The 23,201-nt window shown below is 41.2% G+C and overlaps 1 protein-coding gene across 3 annotated transcripts in view; it reads left to right on the forward strand.

The window, feature by feature from the left end:
- Window positions 1-10,178, forward strand: part of SLAIN2 (SLAIN motif family member 2) — a 34,429-nt gene extending 24,251 nt beyond the window's left edge. Inside the window, exons 7-9 of one of the 3 annotated variants that reach the window (XM_030947403.1) lie at window positions 1,111-1,191; window positions 5,555-5,864; window positions 7,543-10,178. In XM_030947403.1, coding sequence (XP_030803263.1) covers window positions 1,111-1,191; window positions 5,555-5,864; window positions 7,543-7,609 — 458 coding nt within the window. In that variant the 3' untranslated portion in view covers window positions 7,610-10,178. The remainder of the gene's footprint in view (window positions 1-1,110; window positions 1,192-5,554; window positions 5,865-7,542) is intronic. The other 2 variants (XM_030947404.1, XM_030947405.1) reach the window with 2 other exon arrangements.
- The last annotated feature ends 13,023 nt before the right edge of the window (window positions 10,179-23,201 follow it).

Raw genomic sequence — 23,201 nt, forward strand, 5'->3', positions numbered from 1 at the left:
ATTGTTCCCCCCCACCTTCTTTATAGCGATATTCAGTAATTGGTGATGGGATTATTCCTTACTCAGGGTCAGGATCTTTTTGCACAGCTGTTCCCCCATCTTTCTTCCTTCTCACTATGGAAATAAGCCTTGCTAGTGCAATCAGTTTTATGCTGCTATAAAACTTCATACACTGAGATAAGCAGAGATGTTTATTCATACATTATCATTTATGAAGTCTCTGTGTAGTCAAAGCTTTATTTTATTGACTACTTTCCTCCTTCTCCCCCCTAAATGTGCTGCGATGGAAATAGGCTGAGTCAGTGCATTCCTTCTGGCAATAAGGTAATTCTCTGCTTGCCAAGATTCTGCAGCTCTCGGAACATTGGCTTCTCTCTTGGTAACTGGTAGGTAGTGAGGTCATTCCAAGGCAGCACCAGCCCTTGAATGTTACTAGACAAAAGGCAGGACGAGGGAGAAAAGGAGCAATAAAAACCAATTTCCATCATGCTGGGTACATGCTGGCAGTTGACAAGTCTTAGTGTTAAGTCTTCCTTTTAAGCTTAAGTCCTCTTGCATACCTTTTGAAGAGGAGAGAAAAAAGACATCTCTCAAGAAGGCTTAAGTCTCCATAACTGAAGAATACAATTTGTTTATATGATGATCATATTAGACAAAGATTTATGCTTTTGTATAGTATTAGAATATTTTTTGAAAACACTTCTAAAATTAAAAATTTAGACTTGCTAGGTCAAATACAACAGTTTAATTTTCATCTATATCTAATCTTGCTCTCATATTGCTGTAGCATGTTTGCTAGGTGGCTTGTTCTCCCTTTGGTGTTTTAATTTTTGTTTTGCATTTCTGGGCTTTTTGCCCGGCAAGAAGCTTTACTCTTACCAAATCTGCGCATTTTGCACTGCAAAATTTCTGACACTCTCCTCTGCAACTCTTTGCCATTAAGAGCAAGCACCATTCACAAAACTCCATCACTTCCAGAGTCATAACAGCTTTTTGAGTGTTTTACTCACACTGTTTCTTGACGCTTCACAAGTGGATACAATTCTGAAATTCCCAGTAAATTTAGTTTTCTTATCTTCTTAGACAAATATAACACTTCTTGTCTTTCAGCAGCTCTGCAAAGGCAGAAAAATTTGCCTCGTGCTGTCTTCAAAACCAAACAGTTTCTTCAAACTCCATCTACAAAAGGAGGTAATTAACTTATAACCTCTTATCAAGCTCCAGCAAATCTCAGATAATGGTTCGCCTGCATTAAATCTCACATGTTCTAGATTAATAAACTTGCTCTTGCAATTTACTGTAGAGATTAACCAAGTGGTCCTTGCTGTATGAAAGTTAACTTCTTGGTTTAAATATTGAAAATAAACTCTGTGTTATATAGGAGATTGAATTTTGAGATAAAAATCCAAGGAACAGTGACTTTCTAACATTAATCAGGAAATAGGGATTAGAAAAGTAGACTCCTAAATATATATTCACTAGGGCTGCATTTGTATAGGAATTTTTTAAATGGCAAAACAGTTTTTAAAACAGAAGTTGTAAAAACACTCATACAGTCCTTTGTGCTGGGAACAAAAGCTAACAATTTTATCTTTGAGAAGATGAGTGTAGACTATCGACTTATTGTGCATGTACTTGTGCTTTCTCGTTTCCTCACAAAACCAGAAGGTTAATCCCAACACAGATGAATTAAGATTTTTTTGACTCAAGGAATTAGAGACTCTTGTATATAGTATTCCAGTTTGCTAATGGTTGAACTTGACTTTTTTTTTTTTTAATACAATGAAATATCGAGTCTCTAATACAATTAGACAGTTTTATCTGATTTTTAATCAGCTCTGGCAGCCTTGTATGTGACACTGCCTCAGTTTCACAGTTAAGGTAAACAATGATTCTGGTTTTAACCATAGTTGGTCTGTTGTCTATTACAATCAAGAAGATCTCATTTTAAAAATCATATTACACTTGAGACTAGTTCATAAGCTTGTAGATGCTAGAATCCTTTGAGTGTTGTGAGAGTCACTGGTGCAGACATGAGGGACTGAGGGACTGACAGAATGTATGTGTTTCTCTTGGGGCTTTAAGATGCCAACTCCTTAGAGTCATCTTCATGCCATGCAGAAAGTTTTAGCAGAGTATGAGGCCTGTGAAACAATTCACATGTCTTAAGAGGAAGTCTTTTAACAGTTTTCATACTTCGTACCAGACAAAGTTCTCACAATATTCTGCTTTGCCTAAGACCACCATCGCTGTTCCTCTGCAGAGCTTTCTTTGCTTTCTTTCCAGTTGGCCATGCCCTCCTCTGGCTGTCTGGAACACTTATTAGGTCAATGGCCTAGTCTGAGCCTGTGGGAATGTACAGAAAATCAGCTTTTCTTTGAGTTTATATTATTTGTAAAAATTTATTAAACCTTAGAGAATGAGGAACAGAGCACATTGCGCTGCCAGTTATATATTCCGGTTTATGGCTGTTGTCATTCCTTACTGCAAATGAGGACCCTTTCAGTTACTTGCTTTGTCTTTTTCAGTTATTTGCTATTTTATAGTCCTTAATGTGTTGGTTTTCTTTCTTCTGATCTGAGATCCTCATGAGTATAGAAGTATTTAACGGTAATGAAGCAGAGAAATGAACAGCTGAGCAACAACTGATTTTACCTTCTTTAAATACTGTTCATTACATAGCTTGACACCTTTCACACACATGTTGGCTTTTTTTTACCACTTTGTGGTAACATCTCCCCAGCACCTTCTCTTCTCCAGGCTGAAGATCTCCACCTCTCTCCAGATTGAGGAGAGATACTCATCCATGCTCTGTACCTGCTCCAACAGGTCCACATCTTTATTGTACTGAGATGACAGATCAGTTTATTGATTCTGATAGTTATACCTCATCTATTCTTTCATATTGGGGTGATTCATCTCATCATAATGGTTGTGGTTTAACAACTGCATTAGAATTTAATCTGTTTTCAAGTTGGTGTGCAGCAGCTGGCCTTGGAGTGCAAGCCAAATAAGTTTGCAGCTTCAGAGCACCCTACTTTGCCACATGGAGATCTCGTGCTCCCTGCCCACAATCCAGGACAGAATCCAGAGAGGGTAGGACATCTAAATATCATAACTGCACCATGCCTTTTAATTTTCCTTTTTTCTATTTTTTTTTTTTTTTTTTTTTTTGGCTGCCAGATGTTTTAATTGTAGCTGTTTCTAGTTTACTTTATAAGGAGACTGAGTTGTGTAAAGTTATTAAGCACTACACTTACATGTTTACATGTTTTTGTTAAACATGGATCAGCTAAATACTAGACATGGTTACACAGTTACCAAATAGTCTGTGAGGCAGTACCTCAGTCCTTGTGATCGTGTCTTACAGATAGGCCAAACTGACTATAATGAATATCCAAAACTGCTCTGAGACCAAATTCTTTATCTGTAGAACAGAACTATTAGGCAGTTTGCCAGACTGCATCATGTGGGCTGCTCTGGAAGACAATTCATTCCTTTATGCACAAGAATGAATATAGCTCTCAGTAATGTCTGCAATGCTGTGCTGACAGGAAATGTTTTATGAACTGACTGCTCAAGTTTGCAGCATGGTAAAATATGGCCTGCAGAAGGTTAAAGAGGATGGAGAACACTAATTTACTGGATCCTTACTTCTGCTGTGAATGCTAGAATCTTACTTCTATTGCAACTTTTTGTTGCTTGTATTCTTTACCTAAAAACCTTTTCCCTGTTGTGCCTGTAAGAGGCCCGAAGCTGTATTCAGTTTTTATACATTGGCATTGCTCTATTGGTAGCTGCTAACATGGTGCTGTGTTTGTGTTCCAAGCATTGTAATGAGAGTTCAGTGATAAAAGCTCCCAGTATTGACACTGTAGAGTCACTTGGAAATTCTGCAGATTTGATTGCATCGATGTTAACAGGCGAGGTTATGTTTTAAAAACTTACATATAATCTATCTTAGTCCTAGGAGCACTTGGATGCTCTCCTTGTCCAGTCATTCTGTTGGTAATGCTTTCCTTAATCCATACTCTGGCTTGATGCCAGCTTTTATTTTAAGGTTTTTTACTTAATCTCCCTGCTACTTAGCAACTGTCATGTGGTTTTGACCTCTCTGTCACCTTTTCCTGACAGCTTTTCCCATGAGTGGCTTCATGCTGTGTTTGATATTGCTGTCAGGGGAAAGGCCCCCTTGGGTAATCCAGAAAGGAATCAAATCCAATTCACATCTGTAATGAGCTACATATTAATCTTCCTAGACATCCCCTATAAGAAACAGCTTCAGAATACAATCTCAAAATTACCAGTTCTTCTGTACCCCATTTGGGATGCTACATTCCTGCATTACCTGTCTCCTTTCTCACTCCTCGTGTTCTTACTGGATCTACCTTGAAAATTACAATAAAAGCTGTGTTAAGGACCAGCTTCTTTATGCACAACATCTGTCAAAAACAATGCAACTTTGTTCTCAGTATAAAACAATTATTTAGTAGAGGAAAGTTAATGCAGATTTACTAAATGTAAACATGCTTTTGTCACGTGATTGATTTGATCATCCTGCGTTGACTCTTACTGACTCACCCTAATCACTTTGAAAAGCTGGTGAAATTTCATTCCATTGCTAAGATTATGGATTAATTTAAGAATTCTGTTCAGTGATAAATTATGCATAATTTGTAAATATTCCTCATACTTGTGAAGAATTATGCTTAAGGTTTTGCATTCTCAAAGGACTGTCGAATATTCTGTCTTACTAACCTATCCCAGAAAGGACTGATAACAAAACCTTGCATACTAACTCAGGTACAAAGCACTAGAAAACAGGTATTAGTTGTACTGATCATTTAGGTGATGTTTGTAAGAAGAGGAAGGCTATAAATTGTTAAGAGTTGTCTGGTTTAAGTTTCATAGCAGCACCTTAACCTCTTTGGTGTTGGGGGTTGGCTGATGTCATCCTTAATCCAAACTACAGCCTTATACCAGTTACTAGGAAGAAAATTAACTCTGTCCCAGCTGAAATCTTTTTTTTTTTCCATCTGCCAGAAAATGTGGATGTAACTGTATCTAGATGAGTTCTAACTCAGTGGTTAAAAAGAACAGCATAAAAGAAACGCCAAGATGCTCTGCGCTCAAAATTTCATCACTGAAGACTAATACAGACTTTGTTTAAAGCCTGTGTCACACTAGAATACTGTATTCTTCAGCATGTTCTTTCACAGATGGGAATTAAGTTCACATGTTTCTGAACCAGTTAAATTTCTTCTTAAGCCTTCTTCTCTATTTCTTTTGACTTAACTGATACAACAGTTATAGCCTGATTACGATCACTTACCAATCCAAATAAATATTTGTAGTCAGAAAAGAGAGCATTAGAGTTATGATATCAAAAACACATGACAAAGAGGACATCTGAATTCCTGTTTCTCATTGCTGCTTGATTGGCTGTATTCCATTATACATTCCATATTGTTTGTACAATCACATAAAGTAATTTCCAGCTGTTCATTTTAGTAGTATTGTTACACAAGCTGAAAGTAACTTCTGTATTTTGCAGTACCTTCTTCAAGTAAATTCCGCTCGCCCGCGGCACCGTCTCCCTTGGCCCTCCGCCAGCCGGTGAAAGCGTTCAGCACCCACGGGCCAGGCTCGGCTGCCTCTCCAGAAGCCGCTCAGCTGACGCACAGCAGTTCTTCACCAGGGCCTCTCGCAGCCCAGAGCTCAGGCTTGCCCAGCCCTGCCAGCAGTATTAACAGTACTACTCTTACCAGACCAGCAGGGATGAGGAGTGGCTTGCCCAGACCCAGTGCCCCTTCCACAGGGGGCATCCCAGTGCCTCGTAGCAAACTTGCACAGCCTGTTCGCAGGTGAGTCTCTGACAGGCAGTCTGAGGTTGAAGTTTTCAAAATTAATTTTGTTCACTGTGTATTTGGACTGCTTCTTCTTGCAATAGTTATTTTGATCTTAAGGTTTTCAGAACAGAAATGGAGACCTCCATGTGTATTTCCAAAACAGTTTTGAATCCAAACTGAGAGATAAAGGTTCTTTAATGAGAGAGTGAAAGTGAAATCGGTAATGGAAGATACTGAACTAAGTAAATAAAATCTTAGTCTGAGAAGGCAGCAAGAATTTGTCTGCATGTGGTTAAAAAGTTACCAAAATACAGCTGGCAAGAGAAAATTCACTTTTGTGAGTGACACATTCTGAAGTCAGAACTGCTTGCCTCTGTAACTTAAGGAACAGTACCATGGTGAGAGTAGTTTCTCTCCGTGGGCAACTGGAAACTTCCAGAAGGAAGATGCACCAAGACATCTATAGCATTGGCTAAACTTAATGTGAAAATCACTGCATTTAACCCACAGGATGAAACAGAATTGTTAGCTTAAACATAACTGTGCTAACACCCAGGTATAGAAGTTGCTTGATGTATCTTTTTGAAAACTACTGCAAGAGAGACTGAGTATTAACTGTAAATGTCAGTTTTCACTGAAGGTAGAAGATGACATAAGGAAGCAGTCATCCATGAGAAATATTAAGAATCTCTTTAAACAGAAGGGAAAAACAGTCTCTAGTACTGTAAAAAAGACAAAATGGTGGTAAATAGCACAGTGGAAAAGTTCTGCTCTGCAGTGAGTGCTAGGCAGGAGAATGACAAGTGACTGTCACAGCACTGACTTCTTGGCTAAAGCCTGCACTGGTCAGCAGTACAGAACTCTGTGTAATAAAAAACAATTGTTTTGCCAGGAGTTTGCTAATAGGGATGTGTGGTTGTCCAAATCACAGCTTACAGAAAAGTGTTTCACTTACAAAACTTTTTTTAAAACTGACTTTATAAAAATATATATTTTTTAAGTTTGCATGTATAGGGCAAAGGGAAATAGACCCAGCTTGCACCAGAGGAGGTTTAGGTTGGGTATCAGAGGAGATCTCTTCACCAGAAAGGTTGTCAAACATTGGAACAGGCTGGCCAAGGAAGTGGTGAAGTCATCATCCCTGGAGATATCTAAAAGATGTGTAGATGTGGCAGTTTGAGACATGGTCTTGTGGTGGCCTTGGCAGTGCTGAGTTAATGGTTGGACTTGATGATCTTACAGGTCCTTTCCAGCCTAAACAATTCCATGGTTCTATAATGCAAACTCTGTACACAGTGCAATAATCAAGTTTCTATGAGTGTCAGATTTTGATGTAAGCAAAATGCAATATTCTAAACAAGGATTTGCTTGTTTATATACATCACTGAAAAAATGGCCCATTTTAGGTGGAAGCAGATTAAGTTTGCATTTTCACAGAGTATAATCGCAATAAGTTTTCTGTCTGTTTATTTATTTAGCCTTTTTCCTGGCTTGGTAGTTGCCAAGATACAACACATGAAACCTAAAACTGAAAATACTCTAGAGATTATCTTAAGTAAACCGTATTGCAGAGAAATAAATGAATGAAGTGTATATATTTCAGTTATTTATAAAATGTTTAAATTCTTATGTATTGTAGATAGAGATTTGAACAGTTATATATGAAACTGAAAAACATCTCATTTCATTTTAGATCATTACCCACTCCCAAGACATATGGCAACGTGAAAGATGAGAGTTGGAAAGATGGCTGCTACTGATCTGCACAGCTTAATGCAGAGTTCCAATGCTCATGGATACTTCCTCACCAGGCAAAAAGACAGCTTGATTAAACAAACTGTTCAGATGTGACTCTTGGAATTTGTAAAAATTCCAAACCTCTCTGTCTCTAATTAGCACAAACTGGCAGAGATTATTATAAAGCAGCACTTTAATGACATCTAACATCAGATGTTTGGTGGTCATACAATCACTTCTACATTAAATTGCTATCAGTTCTGGGGGCTTTTTTATTGCTTGCTAAAAATGTTATCAATATGAGCATTTATGAGAGTGGCCAATGTCGGGGCAAAAATGAATGAATGCCAAAGAAATGCCCATCTTGAAAAACAGCAAGGATAACTATCAACACACATCATCCAAAACTTCATATTCAGCCCGCTTTAACTCAGCAGAAAGATTGGTGAATATGTACTATTGAAACAAGGCTACATGAATCAGAGCTCACGTTCTGATTGCAGACTGCTACAGTGCTAGGGAGATGTTGCTTTTAGCAATTGTATGAGTTACCAACTGGGGCTGGATCTGTCCTTCAGTACTGCAGGAAGAATCAGCAGCTACTGTGGAGGATTGGGCAGGACAGGGAGTTGTAGCCATGACTTCTGTTGCATTAAAAGGTTTGAATGTAGCAGACACACACAATGCAATAGTATAGATTGCATCTTTCTATGTTGATTTATTGGCTTTACCTACTCCTACGCTTGATTGCCAAAAGGGCTTAGTATCAGTTGTACAATCTTTCTAACTTTAAATTCCTGTCTCAGGAAAGATGGCCTTCATTATTGTAGCCACATTTTTAACACATGGCTTGCTATTTGAGGAAAAATTTTTATAGCAGGTTTCCTTGCAAAAAAAAGAGCAAGTGATAATTTTGATTTATTCTAATACCATACCACTATACATGCAGCCTGCAGCAACTGTAAATGCTGATAGTTAAGGAGAAGGAAACACAACTATGCACTTGTAACATACAAATTTTAAGGAAATGAGTTGACTCTTGATGCCAAATGATATTCATTTAGGTGATGTTCCATGGTATGAGGGAGTTTTCTGTATCCTATTTTTTTACTTTCATCCATTTCTTAAATTGGTTTATTTTAAATTGTAAATATTTTTACAAAAGATATTGCCCATGTAAGTGTGTTTAAATATGTACTTTGCCTTACATATGTGTATCTTACATTACTGGTAACAGAGTATGAAACCTGCTATGTCTGTTTACAAGCTATTAAACTCCTCTGGTGGCTCTGACTTACTCTAATACATTTTGCTCAGAACAACTGATATATTTAGCATTGAACCATTGTTTCCTGTTTTGGAAGACATCATACAAAAATCTGTACCTAAAGTTGTATTGAGTGGGACTAGTTAAGTGGAAGGGATTTTGTTTGAAGGTTTTTCAATATTTTGGATGTACAGTTGATGAAGTAAGAGAATGTGAATCCTTTGTGCAATGATTGACAAACACTACAAGTCAGATTGGACGGTAGGTAGCCTTCAACCCCATTAGTAACTGAGTTTGGGACTGCTGGTGTATTTTGCTCCCACCACTAAGAGGATAACTAATCCTGAAATTCTAGCACTTGAATTTTAGGCCAACATTAACATATTCCTGGATGAAAAGCCATTCAATACTACTTGACTTGGAAGAAACCAAATAGGAAGGAGTGGAGACTAACTTGCAACTTAAACTACTCAAGCAAGCTCTGGGTTGATGGGTTATTTCACACACCAGACCATGATCTGTGCTGACCTCAAAGTCAGGGTGTCAAATATACTGTAATTGTCAGATTGCAGCAGAAACCACCTTTTCACCAGTACAGAGCAGTGCATACCACTAATGCAGCCTTGAGTCACCTGCAGGTACAGGGAATGGATGTATCTCACAGCACTGTTCAGCAGAAAACAGGACTAGATCAAATGTGCATATTCTCAGTAAAGCCTGAATTTTAATATTTCAGCATTGTACAAATCAGTGCTGCAGTCTTCACTGAAGAAAGGGGAATTTAACTTGATGGATTTGATCAAACTTCACTTGACTTACAAATTTTGAAAGTCAGTTTAGGTGACAATATTGGGGGTTTTACCATGGCTGCATCAAACTTGTGTACGTTTCCTTAAGTTAAGTAATTCATTGCTTGGGTAAATTCAGCTTGAGTTTTTTAGGGATTTTTTTCTCTGCTATTCTCCCCAAAATACAGCAAATGACTTCCTGAGAAGACAGACTGTTTGCTAGAAAGCCTTTGTGCATTACCAGTTCATTGATATCAGGAAATCATGGGGGGCTCTGTGTTTAGAGATTTACTGCAGAATTGTGGAAATATGGATTTGATAAAATAGTGCCTATGATTTACTTAACTTATGTTTGATATAGTAGTAAGGGTTTTATGAATGTGGATTACTTTTTGTGCCAACAGCTTGGAATTGATGTATGTGTGTAGGCAGAAGGATTTATTCTGCTCCCAAAGTTATTTAATTTTTTTTTGTGTTTGAATGTTTTTGTAAGTGTTAAAAGTGTAAAAAAATATATAAAATATTCTTACCACAAAATACTTCCTGGATCATTATTTTTACAACAAAGTGTTTTTAAAATCTTTTAGAAATTTAGAGGGGTTTTTTTTGTCTTGTTTGTTGGGTTGTTTTTCAGGAACTGTATTCTCTTTTTTAGAGGTTACCAGTATTAATTTCTGCCTACTGTAGTTCATGAACTGAGTACAACACTGTATTTGGGTAAAGTCTGTGATTTCATTGACAGACAGAGGTGGACTCATGCCTCTGTTCCAGAAGGACCCTGCATAGTTCAGACACACATGAAAAACTGTATTATAAATTTTCATCCAGAGAGATTTGTACAAGCCTGCCTTTCCATTTTTCAGGACTTCAGACCACCACATGAAAAAAAATTTTACTTTTGAAAATTCTGGAATTTAGCAGAAAATTGACCCATGTAAAAGTGTACCTACTAAGCCCTCTTGGAACAGATAAGTACACATTTTATCTACCTTCTACATGAATGCCTCCATCTTTGGCTCACATACAAGCAAGAAGTTAGTTTTGAACTTGGTATTTTTCTGTAATCTGCATTTTGTTATAAAGCAATGGATTCAATAGTAATGTGAATGCCATCTTTGTCTTGGTATTAATAAGGGCAGGTTTAATTCTATTTGGTAGCCACTTAAATTTAACAGAATTAAAGCTATAAAACTTCTAACTAATCCTTTATCCCAGCATAGTCCCCTATTTTGTAATTAAGCCAGTAGGTCAAATGTTTCCCCCCTAGTTAACTGATGTATTTATGGAGAACTGGCTTCAGACCTGCTACTTCTAAAAGGTATTGTCACTTTTTAGTCTGCAGTCAAGTACCATTTGCCCCACTCCTTCAGGAAAGTAGAGCAGTGTCAAAATCTGGTAATTAATAGCCTTTTGCCCTTCTCTTTTAGTTGGTTTCTGTAACAAACTCTTCTATATTAAACTGTTGTTTATAACTAGTATCATTACAGTATTGCAAGACTGACGATTAGAAATAGTATTTTTCTCAGTTCTCATTCTGAGAGAAGGTGTGACAGCTCCTTTGGGTCCTCTTACATTTCATGTGTGTTCCCCTCTGGCAGCCTGATTGCAGCGGTGAAGGAAAAAGAATATAAGCATATGAAGAGGCAGAAGGCTGAAAATGCTGATGCTGCTGGTCTTGAGATGGCTGCAGAGTGCACAATTCAATAATTTAAAACTTACCTTTTTTATTTCTCAAAAGTATTTCCATTAGAACAGGTATGGGACATGACCATGTCAGCAGTATTGTCTGCAGTTCTCCCTCTTTTGATTGGAACAGAAGAAACTTTGGATTTAATGTTTATTTTTTAACTAAAACAGGCAACGTGTGAGGTTGCTTTGATTGAAAAACAAACCAAAAGGCCCATATGCTCCTGACTTGCATTTATGCCATGTGCAGTCTGAGTCTGACACCTACAGGCAGCCTGTCTGTACTCACTGTACACTTCAGGAAGGTGACGCTGGCATTCAGCTGCTCTCGGGAGCACCCGCATTTTACACACAACTGCCCAGTGAAGAAGATGTTTTTGGCTCTAAGAGTTAAAGGAGCAAATCCCACCTGACTCAGTCTCCACAAGATTTTTTACAACTGTTTTCAGCTATGATACCACACAGAGTTGTCCTGTGTGTCATTGTCCTCTTTGCACTAAATGATAAATTCTCCTGGGACCACGTTAAGCACTTAGAAGGACACAAAGTACAACTGTAGTGATTAAGCTGATTTGTAGCTCTTCAGCATTTATTTAAAAAATTTAAAGGAATAGGTAGCAAATATTAATTCTTACCAGCAAAGTAATTTTTTAACTTGGTGCATCATCCACCTGTTATGAACTGAATTTTAAAAAAACTACTAGATTTGAAAACTGGAATGCCTGAGATCTCTATGCAGTGTGGCACTCTCAGCGGACAAAAGTATACTGTATCTTTCATCAGACTAAACAAAGGAAGATACTTGTAATCTGAGCTTCCATCATCAGCAGCATAAGCAAAGAATCACATTAAATCATCCTCAGAGAATCCTCTGAAATCATCAAATTCCAACCAGCCAAGTGCCGTGTCCAATCTTTCCTTCAACACCTTCAGGGATGGTGACTCCACCACCTCCCTGGGCAGTGCATTCCAATGTCTAATCACCCTTTCTGTGTAGAAAATTCCATGTCCAAACACAATCTCCCCTTGAGGCCATGTCCTCTTGTCACTGACTGAGAGAAGAGGCCAATCCCCACCTGACTGCAACCTCCTCTCAGGCAGTTGTAGACACGGATGAGGTCCCTCCTGAGCCTCCTTTTCTCCATGCTAAACACCCCAGCTCCCTCAGCTGCTCCTTGTGCTAAAACTAGAACACAACAACTTGAACTTGTGCTCCAGACTCTTCACTAGCTTTGTTGTCCTGAAAGCAACAAGAATAATGTAAATCCATTTTCCTTTGAAAATAGCTTTAGTAACTTAAACAGTAAATACAGTAAAATAATAGTTTTAATCACTAACAACAGTAAAGTTTAAAAGCCAGTGGCATGTGATGCCTTCTCCCCCAGCATGTTCTCCCCCTCCTTGCTGTTTTTAGTTTATCCCTAAAAGCTTGCTTCCCTTGGCACTACAGTATGGGAGACTCAAGCCAATACACCTTTTGGGGGGAGTGGGATCTGCCTTACTGAGAAGGTGACTTTGTGGTTCCCAGTGCGACTCAGCTGCTGGTTATCATGCACAACACACAGAATACAGACTATATATAATTTTCCATTCTCTTTGCCATTATTTTCTTGGGACTTGGAAAATTGCAATCTTTCACAGCCCTGCTATGACAGGCTAATTAAAAACCTCATTAGTGCAAACAGCTTGGACTAATGTCAGACAAATTACTGGTCCCCCACCCAACATATGACCTCCAGAAGCCTCATACCAGCTACCTCCACTCTCCTCCAGTAGCAAGGCTAGTGGAGGTAGCTGGTATGAGGCTATGATTTTTTTCATGGAAACTCCACATAGTAACAGAAGGTGAATAAAGACACTTCTGTTGTGCATTGTTCCCCACCTCTGCCCTGCCCAAGAGAAAAATGTGCTTTTTAAATGTGGGAGTAGGTCATCAGACTTGACTTGGGACTCTGTGTGGCCTTGGCTGCTTAAAGCCACAAATGTGATCAGGAAATAGCTGGGGTGTGATGGAAGAGTGGTCAGGGTACAGGACCAGCATGCTGGGCTTTCCCCAGTCTCCTGCTCTTCCCAGGCCCCTGCCTTGGGCACTGACACATAGCTGCTGGGTTGGACAGGGGGCCCTGCTCTAACACCAGCATCACTGCACTGTAACCCCCAGCAGTCTCCTCCATTTCTCTTCTTCTCTAGGGTGTTTCCCTTCAGACATTATCAGCAAACAAAACCCACAACCCATTACAAAGCTTAGTTGTCCCACTGATCCTTGCCTGCCTTTCACTCAGCAGGGTTAACACTGCTGTGCAAATTGTACCGCTGCTGCTGGTCTCTGTGCTGCACACGAGTGCCAAAATGCTGCCAGGAGAAAGTCACGCTGGACCAAGCTCTGGGTTACAGCGAGTTTGGTTTCTGTTCAGAGCAGAGGAAAAGGCCAAATGTGCTGCTGGCTTACTGATCCCAATACATGCCAAATTAAAGGCAGAGTAAGTGTTCTTGTTCAAAGCTGTTTGTCTTAATGATGAGCAGCAGGACAGAGTATTGTGCCACCATAATTTTATCTTTGTCACTCTCCTCCTTTAAAAATAAAAACTTCATTGAAGCACTTGCTACCATTTTGAGTCTCCTCTCAAAAGAAAAAGAAAAGAGAAGGAGATCAGGCATAGCCTCTCCTTTTCATGCTCTGCCTCAGCTCCTGTCCTAGCCTTGTATTTCTGAGCTCCACAGTGATCCATTTACCCCTACATTTATTCACCCAACTACTGAGCCCAGGGCAGGCTTATATTGTTTCTGTTCATCTGTTCCCCACCAGGCTAATGCAGACACAGAAAACCACTGTTAATGCTGCTTCAAGTGACCTGGCTTCAAAGGAGTCATGAAAACCTCGTCCTGATTCTCATCCCTTTAAAACCATGCCTGCATGTCAGAGACAGCAGTGTGATACCACCACCATCACACAGCCTCAGGAAAGAGCCCGGAGCATCCCCCTCCACGCGGGGCCAGCCTTGCTGGCAGAACCGGCAGCTCCTGAGCCACAGGCTGCCCCTGCCTGCAAACGCAGCGCCTGCAGCAGGGTCACGGCACCGCCCAAAACTCCCCCGAGGGTGCGGCTGCACTGCCATAGCAGCCACTGAGAGCACCCAGCACGGCTGCTGCCTGGCCAGCACTGCTGCTTCAGTGCACACGGACCTCCTGAATGCCTGTGGGCTCAAGGAAATAATTCATAATGGTGCAAGAGTGGGCTATAGAAGACCCTCAGCTAGTTCCCTGCTCTGCCATACACTCCCAAGGATGCTCATTTATTTTCTTGAGGCTCAGTCCATCATCACTGAAATGACTCCCAGGCTTCCTGTCTCACGTGCTGGGAGCGAGGGGCCGGTGGCTGCTCTTTAGAAGAAGGGACAGCCAGTCAGTTCATATCTGGTCTGATACAGCAGGGTAAGTTAAGAACAGAAATTTGGTTGACCTCAGTTTATGAGCTCAAATGTCAGAGAGCAGATAATTCCTATTGTAAATGTCAGAGTCAAGGGATTTTTATTTTCCCTTTAAAAGAATATCAACAAAGATTTAGTGACTATTGACGCTGCCATTCACACAGGATCACCGTGAATGGCAGGGCCCACATACACAAATGTGACAGTGGTCACAAGGGTTCTTGAATGAGGCAAGAGACGAGAATGTTGACCCCATGTTCAGAAGGCTTGATTTACTATTTTATGATATATATATTACATTATAACTATACTAAAAAGAAAAGAAGGAAAGGTTTCCTCAGAAGGCTAAGCTAAGAATAGAATAGGAAAGAATGATAACAAAAGCAGCTCTCTCAGACTCTGTCCGAGATAGCTTAGCCCTTGATTGGCCATTAGTTATAAACATCCAAGATGAGCCAATCACAGACGGACCTGTTGCATTCCACAGCAGCAGATAACCATTGTTGATATCTTGTTGCTGAAACTTCTCAGCTCCAGCAGGAAAAATCCTAAGAAAAGATTTTCACAAAGAGATGTCTGCCACACACAAACATACTGGAGGAATATTAAAGGGACTTGCTTAAAATCATGGATCTGGTAAAGCACCCAAGCCCAGCTCAGCCTTCCTCAGCAATAAAGCAGCTTTTGGCAACACAAGGCTCTGATAAAGTCTGGCAAATTCAGGCTACCTTTGCCAGAGCAGAACAGAGGGATTTGATATACAGTGGACTTCTCACCTTTACAATTTATCCCCATGTGAAAATTTGCCCAGGGGACTGAAATACAATTCTCTGCATGTCCCTGCATCCAGCCACCAGTGCCAGCTCACCTGCCCAGTGATCCACTGTCAGTGGAAGAAACGGAAAACTCCATTTACCGTTGCAGCATACACCACCGCACACGTCGCAGTTGAGATGGCCATGATACACAGAGCACATCATACAATGTCAGAAGGCTTTAACCCATACACAGCAACTCCAAACCACAGCAGAAGGCTTCAAGTGTCTGCCCATACAGAGTAACACCATCCCACTTCAGAAGGCTGCAAGCATGTGCTCTTATTCTTTAGCCCAGCCTTTTATCCCCCTCATGTTCACACATTGCACTGTATTCCCTCTGTTCCCTTTGGTGGTTGGTCAGTGCACCTGGGCACTCCATGGCTCACTGCTGTCAATGCTGCTCACCTGCTCCTCACAGCTGCACCCACTGGGGATGAGGCTCAGCCCAGCCCCACTCCCAATTACTACAAACTCTGTTCCTACAATTTAAAAAGCCACTTCACAACTTACTGCTCAAAACTTGCTACAGTGTAGTAGGCTCTACTGATTTGTACCCTATTCCCCCACCTTCACAAAGGTACAACATCAGTTTAAGACTCCTTTCCCTGGCCCAAGTGCCTCAATGGCAGAACTGAAGTTCAAAAATAGGTGTTTCTTGTTAAGGAGATCCAACCATGTACCCTATTCAGGGCCTTGACTCAGACCATCTCCCCTGCTCCCTGCCCAGGCCATTTCTCTGTGCTGCCCGCCACACTGAAGTCTCTCAGATGTTTTCATTAGCAAATTCTATCTGTGTGCTCTCACTTTCTGCATCCTTCTCACTGTCAAGATAATTAAATAGCATTAATTACCCAAACAAGTAATTGAAATCTGCCTACCAGAAACTCTCTTTCAAAATTTGAAATGTAACCTACCACTGGTAGGTTACATTTATAACCCCTATCTGCACTCTTTTTAGCCCTTCTATTTTCCTGTATTTTTTGCCTTTTATTACTATTAACTATTGCAGGGTTTTCTTCTTGCTCTCTGCTTCCTACCCAGGACTCTTCAGACACTAGAGGGTGATCTTGCCTTCACTGTGCTTTTTCATCCCAGGTTTGGTCTAGTTCAGCTTCAATTCAACACATTGTCCTGAGCTTTCACTGAATTGTCCATAAGGTCCTGAATGTAATTAACAGCTGCATGTATGCCAGGAAAGCCCTAGTCTGAGGGAGGATGAAGCCACACACAGCAGGCCATAAAAAACACCTCTTGAGGAGTCTGAAACACCCCCATTAGAAATTTTTACTCAGTGTCACGTGGACTTAAAGCTCCTTAAATTGTTTAGTATTTCAGAAATACTTTCCTACTGGTCTGGGTTTTTCCAGCTAAATGTGTGGTGACACAGCAACACCTCAAGATTGTGGGATGCACAAAGGCTTGTATTGAGCTACTCAGAGATTGCATGCATTACACAAGACATACACCCTTCCTCTTCTTGCTGTGGCAGTTAGCACAGCACTCAAGTAGAGCCAACCCCCAGAGCAGCCTCTGAACAACCCAAGTGCATTGCTGAGCCACCAATTCCCACTAGCATGGCTGTGAAATCCTGGATGGGTTGGGGAGTCTGAGTTGCACCAGGACTGCTTCTGCTTTGGGACAACAGCAGTGACTGCAAACTGATGCTGTTACTACTCTGCAACGGGGAGCATGGGTCAGTCTCCTTTTCTGCAGAGCTTGGCTTCTCAGGGCTTCCAGATTTTGGCATCTGATCCAAGAAATCTCCCGGGAAGAGCTCAGCTGTCACATGCTTTTTTGCACAAGCAACAGTGAAATTTGCACTCATATATTAGTGCTTCCCTGCCTGGCTGGCCAACGGCTCTTACTGTTTGCTATCCCTCAAAATTAAATTTTTGGTTACTTAAGGTCTTTCTAAAATCTCCTTCTGAGTTCTCAGATAATATCTTTCATTATCTAATGAAGGCTGAGATCACTGCCAAAAATGTCTTGAATGTCAAAAGGCCTGGGATGCTAATGCTGAGTGCCAGCATGCTGCAGGGAGAGGGAGCAGCCACGAGCTGTGAGACAGCCTCTCCACCTGAAAAGAAAATATGCTTGGACACCTTTCCTTTGCTACTGAATCAAAGGGTTTAAAGAAGCCCTTACAATAAATTGCTGCTTGCTGGAGGAGCCCAGCAGCCATCCTCCCTGCAGAGTCTCTCTGGGAGCAGGATTCATGCGTCTCTAGAGACTGGAGGTGATTGCTCACTGCTTATGGCAGGTCCTAGGCAGGGTCTCAGGAATACCACTCAAAACACTTCCAGAAGCTACAAGTGAAAATTGATTCTGTAGATGTTTGGCAGTGGTAGAGAAACAGAATTGTTTTGTCCTGAAGGATCACACTGTACATGCTGCCTCCTCAGGAGTATGGTACCTGTTGGAGCTTAGTGCATTTGTTGCCAGTGTGCAGCTTTGCCACTATGTCCAGCATGATCTCATGCAAATTAATCACTCCCATGTATAAATTCTCCCTCTGTACATAACCATGGTAATGTAATGACCCTGCATCTTTGCACTTGATAATAAACTCTCTGGGGACAGGGAAGGTCCCTTGACTAGCTGGCTTTGCGTTACCACCTCGCATTTGAGATCTGGATTTGTTTAGACTTTTTGGTGTTAGCTTGAAGCAACTTGTTTTGCAAGGATGAGTTTCTGGATTTCCATGGGAAGTGGTGACTCTGTCATCTCCTGCCCATCCCCAGCTTCTATCCTACACAGGTCTCCCTTGCCTGGAGAGGTTTGGGCCAGGTTTGTTTGAGTGGACTTTCCCTCATGGGCCTGGGGTTACTACATGATACCACTCACAGCTGGGTGCAAACACTGAGAACTGACACCTTACAGATGTCTGTGGGCACCTACTCCTTTGGTTCCAGTCAGCTTTGATTCCAGCAGCAAGAATCTCCTACTGAAACTTCCTCAGCATTTAGATTACCCATGTACATTATATGTTTCAAATATTTTATTTAGAAATTATATGCTTTAAACAGTGTGTATGAAATAAATGTTATATGTTTATTTATATTATTTTAGTAACTGATATATTTTAATATCCTAAAATTAATTTAATAATATAGCTAATATTTTGCTTTCTTATAATGGACTGAGCAGAGGAAAGGAGCTCTTATGGTGGCCCTTTTGTGTATGTTCATTCCAATCTTTTGTCTTTCTTTCTTTCACCCTGAAGCAAGGGGCTGACCGCTTTTTATTCCTTCCGCTGACTATCCAATCTGGAACAGCTCTGTCTGAGGCTCGTTCTCTGGCAGGCAGGATGCAAGATGCTGCCAGCTTAATAAAATTTGCAAGCAGTTCAGGACACAGACTTCATTTCTGGGCTGTGAACCGCACCTGACGTCTCCAGCTTGGGCAGAAGCCTGCGATCCCGAAGGTGCTGCCAGCAGCTCCTGCCGCAGTTACGCCCCAGGGAGACGCGAGGTTCTATTGGTACCAGCAGGTGTCACCACGCAGGTAAAGGGCATTAAAGGGCACATTAAAGGGCACAAGGTACCAGGCAGCCAGATAAGCAGGGCCAGGAGGAGCCTGTGCCACCCCAAAGCCAAGGCAGCAGCTGCAGCTCGCGCTGCCGCAGAGATGCTCGCCTGGCCTTTCCCGGGAGATCACTGCTGCCTGCCCGGACCATCCGGCCTTCAGCACCACGGCTTTTATTGGCCCCAGCAGTATCTAATCCCAATCTCTTTTACAGCAGCTTAAACCCACTGTGTTTCTGAGGAGTTGTGAGCTTATAAAGAGAGATTACTCTCAGCTAGTGGTAGAATGGACACCCCAGGCAGGAACAAACATTCCCATGGCTTCATACCCAGCATTTCTGTTTAGGCACCACAGAAAGGAAATAAAAGATCTTGTTGATCAAGACATTCATGCTTTCATCTCTCTGGAAAATCAACAAACATACAAAGCCCAAAGTACCTCTGCCTCAGCTGCAGTGACATACAGGCTCTACTGATACCGTGGTTTATTCAAAAATGTTCTGCTTCACCATGGTTTTAAAAGTGCACATAACACTGTGTCAAGGCTATTTTCATAGGATTAATATACAACATTAGCTAAGACAAGTATTAAGAGATGTCTATTATGTTTGTGATTTATTTCTCCCCATTTCCCTAACATTTTTTTTCTAGACAGCTCAAGAGTTAATTTAGGTAATGGTGCACCTATTTTGAATGGCTTCCTTATTTGCTGATCAGCATTACTGATACTCATTTTTAATATCTGGTAAAAATTTGGCAGCAGGACAAGAAGCATTTTTATTCTATGGCCATGCTAGCACAAAACAGCTTTAGTCTGCATCCAGGCACCTTTGATGGCATGATACAAATGGTTGGTAACTGAGTGCAAAGATAATTTTTGTGTGTAACCTGAGATACAGAATATTAATGCTATGAATTCTTACCATTCCCACGGGGCTTGCCATTAAGATTCCTTTTAATACGGAGAAAGCTTTGGCAGGTGAGTGATGTAATTTTTCTTTTGGGTGTCTTTCTTCAATTCAATGAATACTCTATGACACAACTGCTGCTATAGGTGGCATTAAATGTATTTATTTATACATTTTTGACAACTAAATTAATCTGTGGGACAATATCTTGGTGTCATTTACTCTGATCTGGGCTTTTATGCAAGACCCAAATTGTAGGTTGTATAGGCACAAAACCACATCTGTGTGATCTACCACCACATTACCTCTCTTGATTTATGCCCCTAAGCCCAGGTTCAAACATAGAAAATTAAAAGGAGGTGATGGATGCCAAGTAAACCCAGCTGGACCTGGACATGCAACTGCACATCCATTCTGAAGTCCCACCATTTACTAGGCTGTGCACATCCCATCATCACTGTGTTCTCCAGCCTTGATGTCCACAGCCATCAGGGTCCCACACACCACAGTGGGGTCCCCCACACCATCAGGGAAGGTGCTGAGCAGGCTGTTTGTGACTCTCTTGGAGAGGTCAGTCAGAGCTCTGACATCCAAGACATGCCTTTTTCTGAACACCTGCCTGTAAGAGCCTGTGCCTGCAGTGCAAAATACCACTGAATTTTAAATCTGAATCCAGTGCTTTCAGAGTCATCCTCATCGCACCTCCTTGTCCCTATCTGATGGGGCAGGATGATAATTTTGGCTCTTCTGGACCAACGCATGCATTAGTCATCAGGTCATTTATTACGACTTTTCATTTTAATTCTGATAATACTCCAACTCCAGAAAAAGATCAAATGACAACAAAAGGGAATAGTGAATGAGGCAGAATCCTTTCTTATCTGAATCTGGGTAACGGTACCTCACACAAAGGCATTTACTTGCTTAAAGAAAAACTTGCTGCTAGTAATTTTTTTACAGTTCTAAGGATACAGCTGCCTAAACAACTCACTGTCAGCAGTCAATTTACAAAACTATCCTTCAATGATTCCCTGATTTCATCTCTTTTCATGGATCAGAAGACCTTTTCTAATGGGATGGCTGGCAAAAGGCCTCTTGATTTACAAGGCAGATCACACAGCCTTATACACTTAGTTCAAATTATGAAGTGCTGGAACACTGCGACCTGAGGCATCATGCACTTACTTGTTGATTAATGGTTTAAGACATCTTAAAAATAAATGTGGGAGAACACCAAGTGCAACAGGAGGATTTTAATAATTTCTGCCATTTATTGCTAACCCAAAACTTCAGTGAAAGGCTCTGTTCCCATATGGTCAGAGACTGAATGTATAGGAGGGACACAAAGGAGATTGCCCAGCCATGTAACAAGGCTTATGTTTGCTTCCCTTCCACACCACTTCAATTTAATAAAATCTCAGAGGCTCTAAGTTGCTTGGTAGAGGGCACTGCTCCCAAGGCAGGCATAAATACAGAGCAGGACTGGACTGAAACAGGCATCATTAGAAAGAGGAACCCATGACAAAAGGGGGACAGCACTCCCATGAACAGAGAAACGACAAAGACAGCAGAGGAGAGGAGAGTCAGACACAGCACAGCAGAGGAGGGTGCCTGGATGCCTTTGCCACCTCAGCCAGGAGAAGGCAAGGATGATTTGATGGGCTCTCAGCTCTAAGAGGAGACAACAGGGACACAGGAATGACTGCTGCTGAAGAGGAGAGGAAGGGACATTTATCTAATTTTCTGCACCCTGAAATTCAGACCCTGGGACTGGTTGAGGATGCTGGCCATGGACTAAAAGATGCTGATTTATCAAGCAAGATTGAGCAGCAGCACCTTGCTAAGGACAGGACAGAGGAGACTTGAAGATAAACAAGCCCAGGATGAGACGTAACAGTGCTGCAATGGGGCCAGGTGTCATGTTGAACAGTAGCAGAAAAGCCTGGGAGGCAGAAAAGGCAGATCTATCCTAGTGCTTCTGCACTACAGACATCTGCAGGAGCAATGAATTAGCAGGAAACCCATGACTCTTGTGTTTTCTCCACCTACAGGGTACAACTGCACTCTGCCTCTGTGTGACACACAAGCAGCCTGGGGCAGGAGCAACTTTCATCAATCAGCATATCCTCACCAAAGCAGTTTCTGCCTGTGTCTGGCTGGGGAGGTTTCTTGGGAAAAACTTGAATTGCACAGATCTCAGTGCTTCATCTTATTTCCAAAATGTGTTTTCTCACCTGTTTAGTGACCAGACAACATAACAACAACATAACAACATCCCAAACAACATAAAATTTTAAAAAAGGATAAAGTCACTCATCTGCTAAGATCTGACAGTTGCTTGCTCCGTGAGGGTGGGCTATGGGTGGGAGTGACAAAAGGTGCCAAGTCCCCTGTGTGCTGCCACTCTTGAGAGACAGAGTGGGGACAGGTCCTAGTTCAGCTAAGGACTGGGTGACGCATCCTTCCTAGCACAAAGATAACCATGGAAGAACAAGCAAAAGCACAAATATCTCTGCACAATTAGGCTCCAATTCCTAATTCTCCTAAGCCACAAAAATAAGTGCTCTGGATCTACATTATAAATAAAGATCAAGCTTATGCATTTCATGGAGTTTACCACAAAATTACCCTAATCTGCATGTAGGGGATCACAGAAGACATGATAAAGAAATATTTTAATTCAAGGAAACAGCAAAGACTTTTCTTTTTCCCATGGTAAAAGATTATTGCCCTATTAAGTCTTTAATTTTATTTCTATCCATAGCCTAGGTGCATAGCAAGTAATGAAGGGATTGTACATCCCCTGGAAATCAGAAACTGCTCCTGCTAGGTCTCAGCTGAACATCACTTTCTGTTGGTGTGTGCGTGCACAGCCGGTTTGCAAGTTTCTGTTTTATTGTTCAATGTCCAAGAATTCTGTACAATTCAAGTTTATTCCCTGATTCAAGTTTATTTTATATTAGGTTTAATGTACCTAATATGGCGCCTGTCCCGAGCTCCCGCCCCCATTTTTTCCTAAGCCACCCCTGTCAATCTTTTAGTTGCTTGGTAACTCCCGCCCTTTTGTTACTAGTTTTATGTCATTCTGTAAACCCCTCCTTGGTTTCTGTAGTTACCCCCTGACCCCTCCTATGTTGTCAAGACAACCCCCCTGCCCGTCACCCTCTGCCCACTCCCCTAGCCCCAGAATCTTCCA

The sequence above is a fragment of the Camarhynchus parvulus genome, chromosome 4 (assembly GCF_901933205.1).
Source record: "Camarhynchus parvulus chromosome 4, STF_HiC, whole genome shotgun sequence".
NCBI classification, from domain to species: domain Eukaryota; kingdom Metazoa; phylum Chordata; class Aves; order Passeriformes; family Thraupidae; genus Camarhynchus; species Camarhynchus parvulus.